General features: G+C 32.0%; 1 protein-coding gene across 1 annotated transcript; it reads right to left on the bottom strand.

The window, feature by feature from the left end:
- Positions 1 to 10,578: 10,578 nt before the first annotated feature.
- Positions 10,579 to 12,457, bottom strand: LOC104605751 (putative FBD-associated F-box protein At1g61330). Its single transcript, XM_010270639.2, has 4 exons — positions 11,528 to 12,457; positions 11,381 to 11,396; positions 11,135 to 11,221; positions 10,579 to 11,030 (listed from the first exon to the last, which is right to left on the bottom strand). Exons 1-4 carry the CDS (start codon positions 12,265 to 12,267, stop codon positions 10,626 to 10,628), a joined length of 1,248 nt encoding a protein of 415 aa, XP_010268941.2. The 5' UTR covers positions 12,268 to 12,457; the 3' UTR covers positions 10,579 to 10,625.
- Positions 12,458 to 12,720: the final 263 nt, after the last annotated feature.

A 12,720-nucleotide genomic window follows, 5' to 3' on the forward strand; every position in this document is an offset into this window, starting at 1 on the left:
TGCTAAATTCATGGAAAATCTATTATTTCCTCTCTATGGGTTTCGGAATATCCAGTCCAACTTAACTTATGTAATTTTTGTCATCACAAAATCATTTCTGAGTTCGGAGGAGTGGGGTTTTCAGACCAGTTGGGATATCGAGGTGAGGAACTTCCGGCGTTGTTGGTATTTGTAGACCAACTAAAAAATGCCTGACATGCAACCAACTTTCTTGGCTTGGTGGTTTTCTAGTGCAGTTTCCCGATGGGATGAAAATGAAGAAATTCGATTTAATTTAAGGGTAAAATAGTAATTTTACATTTTTCCGTTCATGTTTAATGACCCTAATAATGTTTAAACATTTGTTAGAAACAATAGGGGTAGAATCAGTCAATTTTTGAACAGTAAGGGTACACTTAGTTAATTAGATAAACTATAAGGGTAGTTTAAGAAATTTACCCTTTCGGTTATCACTCGCTCAGGTGTCAAAGATAGTGTGCTAACAAAATAGTTTGAAACGAATAGTAAGTATGAAGATGCAACAACTTTAACATATGTGGAATTTCTGTTAAGATGGGTGTGAAATAAACAAAAGAGGGAATGGATGAGAAGAAAGCCTAGATGATCAATAGGGAGGTTATATTATGCATATCTAACTTATAGTGAAAGGTATTATTTGCATTTGGTTATTCATAAAATAAAAGGAGCAACATATTTTGAGGACTTAAGAATGATTGATGAAACTCTGTATATCCAACATTTAAAGAGGCATGTTTAGCTCTTGGGTTACTTGATGATGATACTGAATGGCATAAAGCATTAACTTAAGCATCATTATGGACATCAGGGTTGCAGTTTAGGAATATGTTTTATGACATATTAATGTTTAGTTATGTTACAAAACCTTTTGAGCTTTGGAGATTGATCCACAATCTTTAAAAGATATGACACTCTATGAGATTGAAACTATTTTAAATCAAAATGGTAGGTCCTTGAAAGAATATCCTCCCATGCCAATTCCATCACAACAATATTCTCAGTTGTTACAAAATAGATTACTTAATGAATAATTGAATTATAATAGTGCAACGGAAGCTAAAAATTTTTCTACATGACAGACAATTTTAAATGAGGATTATAAATCAATGTTTGATAAAATTATGCAAGCATATCATAATAAGAATGGTGGAATATTCTTTATTTATGGTAGTGGTGGAATGGGGAAGACATATCTATGGAAGACAATAATTGCAAAGTTTAGGACTGTAAACAAAATTGTTTTCTCAATTTCTTCTTTAGAAATTGCTGCTCTTTTATTAACCAATAAATAGATTTGTCTAAGTTAATTCAAAAAGCATAATTAGTTATTTGGGATGAAACTCCAATGGCAAATAGAAATTTCTTTGAAGCTATTGATGTAACCTTTAGAGATATAATGAAGTCAAAATCAACAACTACAAATGATATTATTAAGAAAAGTGGTAGAGAACAAATAGTCACATCCCCAATTCATAAATCTTATTTATGATATCATTGTTGCATTCTTTCACTAAAGGCGGATATACGAATTTTTCTCTAAGTATCATAGATGGAGAGCGACGTCGATTGCAAGAATTTACAAAGTGTATTTGAAGAATAAGTGATGAAAAAGTACCAAGTATCTCTGTTTTGGAGGTAAAAAGTCAGATTGGGTATAAATTCCTTAGAATTTTCTTATTGACAACAAAAATGGAAGAGCTAGCTTTTCATTTATATAGTGTATCCAAATTTGAAGGATAGATATTTAGATTGGTCATACTTGTAACAATATAGTATTTTGGCTCCAAGAAATGTGGATGTTGATGAGATTAATTCAATCATGCTATCTATGTTGTTAGAAAATGTGCAAACACATCTAAGTGCTAATACTTTATTTCTTACAAATGATGATGATAATGAAGTTGACATAAATCCTCTAGAGTTGTTACATTCTCTTACTTTTCCTAGCCTTCCAAATGATTGCTTAGAATTAAAAATAGGGGCTCATATGTTACTTTTGAGGAATTTAAATCAATCAATTGATTTATACAGTGGAACTTGACTAATAGTCAAAAAGATGGAAAATAATCATTGAAGTCAAAGTTCTTACTATGACTAACGTAGGCGATTTGCAATAAAAAGGCGATAGATTCCTTTATGATTAGCTTTTACTATAAGCATTAATAGGAGCCAAGGTCACACAATGTAACATGTAGGTGTTTATTTATCAAGACCGGAATTCTCTTATGGTCAATTATATGTTGTTTATAAGCAAGTTTTGTAGGATATCATGCAAAATTAGGTATTTTAATTATGATTTCTACCAAAGTTTGTATTTTTTGTTATATAATTTATAGATTTAATTTATTACTTATTAATTATGATTTTTTTTTGAAAAATTAGAATGAGACCATTGCCTAAAATTTATTGTCGAAAAAGTCATAATTGGTGATCAAAAGGCTAAAGAGGGAATTTAAGGAAGAAATATTTGTCAAAAGTAAGCCAATTAAATTTCATTGTTTTAAAAAAATACAGTTAGCATCCCAACTAAGGGAATATGGTTTTTACATGCCCTCTCAAGCTGTGATTGATGCCATTATCAAATACTCTTAGACCAGAATGTAATAAAACAATTATGAATATATTATCTTATACAAATCTAGATGATCCCTTAGAATTAATAGATCTTTTAGTGAAGAAAGAACATTATATTAATAGATTGTGGATTGAATTTGAGCAAAGGCCAAAAGGAGATTGATCGTCTCTCAATAATCATTATAACACCAAACTAAGCTTTAATTGTCAATTAGAAAATAATGGTTTTTAGTGACAAGAGAGATTTTCTATGATACATATTTATCAATGTTATCACCACCACTATCAGAAATAGGTCTCAGATTCATTGAACATGGAAAACTAGAAAATTTTAGAGAGCTATAGGATGTTTTATTATACCGTGAAGAAGAATTTATAATGATTTTTGTAGTAAGAGAAGTGGAACTTAATATCATTTTACCTAATAAAAAAAATATCTATCATTAAATATATTAATTTGTATATAGTGTTTCCATTACAATAAATATTACACACTTTTAATGTTTTACATGTATAACTAATGTTATAAAGTTACAAATTTTCAGGTTTCTAGCATGGAGCTTTATGCAACTAAAGAGTAACGAGGATTTTTTAATTTTTTATTAAATAATTAATTATTTTTTTGAACAAATTTTGAAATAATGTGTAATTGTGGATATGAAATTTTTAGACTTTTTAATGAACATATTATCGCTGAATTTCATTATTTCAATACTCTTGCCAAATGTATCATTTTGAATGATTGTGTATATTCCTTTTGATTACTCTCATTTTTTTCTTTACAATGTAAATTATGTTAATTGTTTGGTTATTTTAACATGATGACATTTCATCCAACCTTAATTTCTAAGATGAACTTTACTAAGAAATATTAGGACCTGAAAAGCCGTTTCATCAGAAAATTAGATATCCATACGTTTAAAAAAGATAAAATTTAAAAAGTGTGCAAGTTAATATTTGTTGATTCTTAGGTATCTTTTCATACATTTACATAATTGTAGTAGATATCTATTTAATAAATTTATTGTTTATTATATTCGTAGGGGGTGATATTGAAGTAAAATGTACGGTGCAGAAATTAAAATATTTTTTTGATAAATTAAATGTAGTTTATTGTATTTTAGGGTTGATGGTCGATTGTCTTGATTCTAAATATTTGTTAATACGTACTGATGTAAAATTGCAATTCATTAGGATCATAAAGATTATATGCAATGTTGACAATTACATAAATCTCCCTATACAAGTATAACTTTGTTATGTTTGATCAAATTCTAGAATATGCAAGCAAAAATGTTTTTATATGTATATTTTAGTTTTCTCTTAGTTTTAATAAATATGTTATAAATGTTATTGGAGCATTTTTTTGTGGGTGATACTTCCCTAGTGTATTTGAATTAAAAAAGAAGAAAGATTCTTTTATTAGATCAATTGTAAGTTTATGCAATATGTTTTTGCATAGTATTTAATGTATATTTATTTATTTAAAGATTTTTTTTAATTGTAATGAAATGTATCATTGATGATAGATTGATTCCAGTAAGATTCATTTTATGGGACAAATTTACAAGTATTGTTCATTTTTATGCTACAGAAAGGGAAGAATTTACAATTATCATAGGAAAATGTGTTAAAGTGACATATTATAAATGTAACATTAAATTTATTTTCTTTAATAATGTAATCTTCTTCTTACATGCTAAGGGCCTATTTGTTTGCTTTGAAGTTTGACATCTGAAAGTGCAATGATTACATTAAGAGGTATATTGGTATTGGTGAACTTTTATTTCCTCTAAACTCTAAATGTAAAGAATGCTGTTCTAAACTCTGAATTTTGAATTCTGAAAATTATCAAATATCTATTTTGACCCCATATATTAGAGTTTTTGTTTGTCTTTTTGGGGGTATCATTAGAAAACAAAAATTTGTATGATTGCATTTTAAGAGATAAGATATAAGAGGAAACGAACAACCATTTCTTTCTTAAAGTTGAAAGATTCCTCTTAAGAGATAAGAGTTAAGAGGAAACGACAAGGCCCTAAATGTTGAAACATTACATGCTGTTATTAGCACCGTAAAGAACAAAAGGTTTTCTTTCAGCTCCATTATAGAGGAATAATTGTTTCGGTCATTGTACAAATTGTTTGATAATGAATAATTTAATAAATATTTTATGATCAATATCTGTAATTTAATGCATATATAATTTTTAAGTTGTAGGTTCAATGGCAATGAAGAAACAGTTAAGATGGTTCAACATTATTATAAATTGTAGAAAACTTAAAGTGCATTTTGTATTTTCATGAACAATGCTTTATTGAATTATATTTGTTTTGTTATATTGGTTGCATTGTTTTTTTTTATATAGATTAAAAACCATATAATTGAAACATTACAATCATTGCCTATGATGGTATTAATTTATAGTGTTGTGATGGGACCCATAAAATGTATGTTTACTATTATGTATTTCAATTATTTCACTTTCGTTTAAGAAATCCCGTGCATCGCACGGGTCCTTACTAGTGTTAATAGAAATGGCATCTTCAACTTACAACAAATATCATTTGCTCACATATACAAAGAATGGAATTAGAGGTATAAAAAGCAGATAATGATCAATGAATATTTATCAATGTTTAGAGAACTAGATCGTGTGTAAAATCAAAAAAGGGAGAGGTTTATGGGTCAAAATTTCAACCAAGGTCGAATTGGAAGTTAAATTGTGATGATGAGCATATACGTATATATACTACGATTCACATAGATACTATATATCATATATTTTACAAATGCTAATATACTCAAATATGGTGGATGGGCCATGTATAGAAGCAGAAAAAGCCAAATTGTGATGATGGAACATATACATATATATATACTATAAGCCATATACATATTATATATCATATATTTTACAAATGTTATTATACTCGAATATAGTGGATAGATGGCAAGTTCCTTAATTTTTAAAGAAAATAACCAAGATTCAAGTTTCTTAGTTTACATTTTCTTTAAAATATGTGTATAAAATAGTAATATATACAATGGTTAATCATTAACTAATACAAATAAAGAAGTGGACTAATGGTAATTTAGCAATATATAAAAATAGGTCATGGGTTCAACTCTTGTGACATGTCGTGTTTTGAAATTTCAATTATTTAATGACTCGGGTTGTTTCATAAAATCGAGACTAGTTTACTAGTTTTCTAGTTAAACCAGTTGGTCAACTAGTTTTCACCAGATTTTTAGTAATTCTAGTTTTTGGGGTGTAACCGAACTTGCTAGGGCCCAGGGTCACGATTCAACCAATTCAATCGGCTAATCCAATCCGATTTTCTAAACACTGATATTAATATTAATATGATGATTTCTCTCTAATTAATTAATTAGCAAATAATAATTGAACGATTTCCTAGTGCATGTGAAAACAACTCCATATTTCTATCTCGATCTTGGCGACACGTTTATATGTTCCTTTTGTTTTTGTATTGGTTAAATTATGAAGTGGAATTTCGAACTCAAGGTAATTCATTCTCATGTTGGTTTCTACCTATGGCATGTGGAATTGGAACCAAAAGGTTGAGACAAGTTTGTAATAATTATTTTACTAGAAAAAAATTATAAGAGTTAATTTTAATTAATTATTAAATATTTATTTAGGTTTTCCCAAATTGACTCCATCCCCCACCACCTAAGGAACTATATGGTATAGGTCTCTATTAAATATTTATTTAGGCTTTCACATGTGGGGGTGCAAGTTGGCTTGGGTTAGGTCAGGTTATGGTAAACCTAGCCCAATCCAAGGTTATGAACCCCCAAGCCTAACCTAACCCAACTTGACCTTCAACTCAATCTAGTCAACCTAACCAAACCCAACCAAGTTAGCCCAATCTGACCTTTCTTCCATTCGTTTAAAATCTCACAAAATCTCTCAAGATTTCTTAATATTTAATTTAGAAACTTAAAATTAACTTTTATGGCCATATATTGACCATATTTTTTTATTGGTATTTGTTTGTTGACAAAATCTAAAGTGCATGAGTTTCATCATAAAAAGAAAAGAACTAGTGATAATGAGACATGCTACAGTTGAATCTTTAATGTTGTTAAAATATTTAATGGTAAGTACTCCTTGTGAAACATGAACCAACAAGAAGTAAATAGATCATGCGATGTCTTTAATATGATTGGTTCAAATTTCAATTTAACATGCAACAAATATTCAAAATGCACTTTAGTTGATTCTCGTTTGTTTGATGATTCTTTTGGTTCCTTTAGTAGAAAGCATGAAAAGGAATTTTTTCAAATGTTAAAACCATGAAGTTAATTTTTTATACTTCATGCTTTTGGACCCATAAAATACCTTAGGCTGCATTTGTTTTAGGTGTAAATGAGAACCAGGGTAACCTTTACACCCAGTCTGATTTTGTAGGCATTTGGTAGAGGTGTCAATATTCTTTGTAAATCGATGTAAAAGTATATTTATGTCAGTATTTTCCTCAAAATTTGATGGAAAGTTTACATCAATGTAAAACTCCATCTTCTCGAAACTCGATGAAACTTCTCTCTATCTCTCTCCTTTTTCTTCTTCTTCCTCCCGAGTTTCACCTTCCTCTGTTCCTATCTGCTTTTGCAACTTTTGGCAGTGGTAGTTCTATTCCATTTCTTCCTTTCTCTATCTCTCTCCATCTTTGATTAATCTCCTTCTCCCCGAATCTACTCTCTCTCTCTCTCTCTCTCCCCTCCCTCTTTGATCAATCTCCATTGCTCACCACTACAACAAACTAGAAAACAAAGCACCACCTACTACTTGGCCCTAGCATATCTCTGATCTCTGGAACATGGAAGACAATAACATTGAAGGCGGAACACAATGGAGGTTGATTCATCAATGATGCTAGAGTCCAATTAAGAACATTGGTGAACAATTTGCGTCTTCAATGACTCCAACATTACAGTCGTAGAAGTGTGCTAAGCAAACATAGGCAACCTTCATTTACCTCAATTTACGTCAATGTTACCAAACAAGAGGAGTGTAAATGGAAACACTAGATGGTCTACATTTTACACTCTCATTGAACCATCGTCACTCAACTCCATCAGTGTAAAAGTGTATTTACACCAAAAACAAACGCAACCTTATACTTTCTAAAATGTATGCACATATTGTACTACAACTCCTCGCCAGGTGGCAGCCCATACGGATTTCACATGGTATTTGGGGTACATCAATATATTCAATAATATGTGGCATCAACATAAAAAGACATGCAACATTTAGATGTATTCAATGGCATATGTGTGCCATGTGTTAGCATATATAGATGAAACATGGAATTTGAATGTATCCAATGACATGTGTCACATGGCAACATATATGAACACCGCATGACATCTTGGTATACACGTGTATAGCAATTTGTTGCATTTAAACATCATGCCTACTTTGCACTTTCATGCTATCAAAAGTACAAGGCACAATGTGCTATCCAAATAAGATCTAAAATCATGAAATCAACAATAATAAAAAATATCACTAATGACAACTTGGTATTAGGGTTAAGGCTTATGACAAATGGATTGTAAAAGTACACAACATGACTATAATACATGTAGTGGCAATAATAGAGTTGGGTTCAACTTGAGTTGGGTTGCCTAAGGAATTAACCCTAATCGAATTGAAAGCAAAGTCTTGTTGGCAAAACTCAAATATATAAATCTAATCAATTGTCAAACTGACCCAATTGGCACAGTTCAAGATCATGCCTTGAGAAGCATCAAATCACTTTAAAAATGAAAAGACAAATGGGCCTTCATTTGAACTCAATAATGGGCTTCTAACAACCATCTTGGTTGGTGGATTTCTAATAGCTAGTTATTGGTGAACTTATAAGAGCTAGTTTTTTATTAAATGTCCTAAGAGAGTCTTACGTTTAAAACTTTAACAATTAGTTTTTCATTTAACACTTTAAGAACTAGCTTTTGTTCTTTTAATCTCAAGTTAGATGCATCAAGTTCTTTCCTTTATTTTATACAGACTAAAGCTTTCTTTTGAGGGTTGAGAAACTCCTTTCTTGGGGTGAGTGAGTCCCTAATCTTAGTACCTTTTTATAATCTATCTCATATTAACTAAGTTTCATCCAATTTTTCTTCTTTAAAGAAAGAGTAGAAACGACTATCTCAATTCTCAAGATTGGGGACTCACTTTTCCAAGAGAAGACTTTCTCAACTCAATTTCATTAATATGAAATGGATTACAAAGACTTTACACATTTCCATTGGAAGACTGTTTGGAAATTGTTTCATCCCTTATAGATGCACAGTTTTTTTGTGGAAACTATTGTGGGATGGGATACTCACTCGGGATAAGTGCAAGTATTGGACCTCAAACACTAAACTCCAATGTCCCCTTTGTAATACACACATGGAGACACCTCAGCATCTCTTCTTCGTATCCCCTTTTTTGAGAGTGGTCTAGTGCCAAGTTTAGGTCGGCCTCAACCTAGATGAAATAGAAGAAAGTGATAACATGCATCACATTCTCAATCTTTGGTGGTCAAGATTAATATTTAGCAAGACACTCTTCAGTGCAAGAGGCTCTATTTTATTTTGGTAAGGGGTGCATGGTCTTATGGAGGACAAGAAACAAACTAGTCTTCAATAATGTATCAAGCACTCCAATGGAAGTAGTGGCCCATTCCATGAAATATAGCCCTCCCCTCTCCAGTCTCCAACCATCAACAATTTAAACTCAATCATTGCAAGCCCGAACTATATGTGCATACTTCAATTGGATGGATCATATGATGTTAACACAGGTTGTGTAGGACGAGCCTTCATCCTCCAATCCCCCAATGGTGGACCACTCATTGCGAAAGGAGAACCTTATTGGGACATTGAGAGATATGATGTAGAAATACAAGCTCTGATCTTAGGACTAAAAGCAGCTTCCAGCCGAGTCCAGATCTCCTGCCCACGAGAACCCTGTCCATGTTTATCGCAGCCACACATGGAGAACATCTCATCCTCTGCATAGTATTATGCAGGGGGAGATATTTCCAATTCACGAGAGGTAGTGTGTTGTGGGTAGACGTGAACAGGAGATCCGAACTCCTTCCAGCCTACAAGTGTCTAAGATGGCTATTTATAGCAACTCACCGCAGCTGGTTAACTTTTTACACAATAGAAAACAACCGAAAGCATGGATAGAAAGGCTTTGCTCTACATACTTTGATCAAATTCTATTGTCTTTTGATTACCTAAGTTTTGTACATATTAGTATGACTTTAAACCAAGCTGCCCATGCTCTGGCATATATAGCCTGCAAAGGCAAACTATCCATTTATTATAACTCCATGCAACATACTCATGTATAGTTTAAATAACATCAGTAATGGAAGCTGCTTTCATTTGAGGAAAAAAAAAAAAAAAAGAAAGCTCTAAGTTTCACAAAACAAATGAAAGAATTTGATGCTTCTAGCTCGAACAAGGTTTTATATAGAAAACAAAAACTAATTGTTGGATAATTAAATTAAAAAGCTAACTATTGGAGAAAACTAGTTGTTATGATATCATTAAATTAAAAAGCTCATTCCTTGATTGTAGTAAGAAAATAATAAAATAAAATCTTCAACAAATCATGCAAGTTAAAGAGTTAAACATAATTCATTTCAAATTGATCTGACTTGGTTTTACAATCATAACCTGGATTATATTGTTTCTTCATCTAATTAAAAAATAGTTACAAGTCTCAACTGAATTAGTTTACTATGATACATGTTATCACTAGGAATCTGAAGAAGGCCTTAGTTTATAGTTATCACAACAACAGATTGTTCACACAGTGCAACTTTTAAGCATGCAATAAGAGACCTTTCCAATTGGAAGAAAGTGTTATATCATTTTTAATTGAAAATGTCCTAACAATTTGAAACTCCCTTGAGTATATTTAAATATATACATAAATGGGGGTAGGGCCGGGGGACGAGTAATTAATTTTCAAAATTATCAGCTCCAATTTTACCTACCTAACTCATTGTGTGTATTGGATGCAAGCATCTCCTGTCGTTTGGACTCTCAAATACATTTATTTTCGCCTTTGGAGATGCTCGGAAAGAATTATTTAACTGGTAATACATTTCATCATACTGATGACGGTTGACCTTTCTGGTAGGAATCACAAGATCTAGGGTCTCCAAGACACTTGCCTTGGCTAGCAGAAATTTGATCAATAGCAGTTCATGCTTTTGGAAGCTTAAACCCTTCACTTGAACATGTTTGAGGTGGTGAAACCAGTAATCCATTTCTTGAAATGGTTGCTTTGCGTGCATCTCCCAGTAAGCTCCGCATGAAAAGGAATACTTCTGGAGCTGTGAAAGTTTCAAATTGTGAAGATTGATCAAGGTGGACTTGGACAACTGATTGACAAGAAACTGTGGACAAAATTTTAACAAACACTCACACGCATGAAGAGTCTCTCCAGACATGGGCAATTTCTAAGAAATAAAGCTACGTCATAAGGATTGCAGTAGCTCACTTCCATCAATAACTGAAATTCTGTGAGATTCTGTAAACAGATATCCATTCCCCTGAGCTCTCCATGTGAATACCGTAGAGCAAGCCCCTGCATCGATAAAATCAGGTGCACAACAATTTATGCTGATATATATATATAGTAAGCCATTCTTGTTTAAACTGCGAAACCATTCTGATTTTATGACTACTCTATCCCATTCTATAACAGGAATGAAGGGAGAAAAGATTGAAAATAGATCTGTATTACCTGAAGAAATGCACTGCTGATTGTGAGAACGTTAACAGGAGAAAATTTCAGTAGATATTCTCGTGCGTTAAAAGCTATGTCAAGTTCCTTTTGTTGATTGATAATGGCGTCCTTCAAATTTGGCATTTCGTTGGAAATATTTAGTACTCGTAAATCCCCAAAATAATAGAATGAGTAGGAGCATCAATATCCACATAAAGGAGATTGGAACAATCTACCACCTTCAGTATCCTAAACCTCCTCAGATTTTGAGCTGAAATGTTAAGATGACAAAGTCTCCTACACTTGGTTAGTTCTAATAATTCAATAAACAAACAATTGTTCAATACAATTTCGATTGATTTCTCACTGAGATCAACCTGTCTAAGAACAACGGTGGTAAGAGAACGCAAGCCATTAAGGCTGGGATACAAGATAAATGCGCAAAGTGATAACTTCAGAACCCTCACCGATCCATTTTTCAAAAGATGGTGAGGTAACAACATATAATTGGTGTTTCCAGCTGAGAAATCTAGATCGAGCTCTTCAACTTCTTTCATGGTTGCAAAATTAATCCATTCACGAACCATCGAGAACTCCTTGATTGGATTAATAAAAAGTCGGAACGTATTTACCTTCGGTGCCGCATGCAGCTTCAAAATCTGATCCACGATGTTAATAAATTCTTCTCGAGTCAGACCACTAGCGAATTCCTTATCGAAGTCGAGGCAACGATTCCAAATCCATGATTTTCTGAATCTTCTTGATAGAATCCCGTTCCTTACCGCTTCTTTTATCGGTAGAAATGAGAAAATATTTTCAAGGATATCGTCGGCAAGATTGATAGCGTTACTATTAGCGGATTCATGATCTGTCTTCGTTTTCTTTTGTTGTGGTTGCTGTGACATTCTCTTGCGTTGGATTCTTCTGGTAACCTCTCTGCATAAATCCTTCAGGTACCCGAGTTTTCTTTATACAAGTTAACAGTGAGATGAATAAGAAAAATCGGTACATCTGTCTAAAGAAGAGAAACAATGATCCATTTATGGGTTTCATGGGTTTATAGGTTCTTCTCTGTAGAGGAGATTTCAGCTTCGAGGATTCAATATTGCTACGTTTTCTGTCATACTAGACGGCAATTCAATAGGCAACTTAACAGTTTCCAGAAAACAGTCGTCGTAACTTATCAAGAAAGGAAAAAAAGGTATATTAGAAAAGCAATGAAAATATTTATTTCTCTAATTGCAATAAAATTAATAATTTATCTCTTTTTGGTAAAACCTCAGTACGTCATTATTAATTTACAATACCTATTATGGTTTTTTCTCCTATTTTTGAATTTCTATTTATCTTCTAAGTTA

The sequence above is a fragment of the Nelumbo nucifera genome, chromosome 1 (genome assembly GCF_055504915.1).
Source record: "Nelumbo nucifera cultivar China Antique chromosome 1, China Antique-T2T, whole genome shotgun sequence".
NCBI classification, from domain to species: domain Eukaryota; kingdom Viridiplantae; phylum Streptophyta; class Magnoliopsida; order Proteales; family Nelumbonaceae; genus Nelumbo; species Nelumbo nucifera.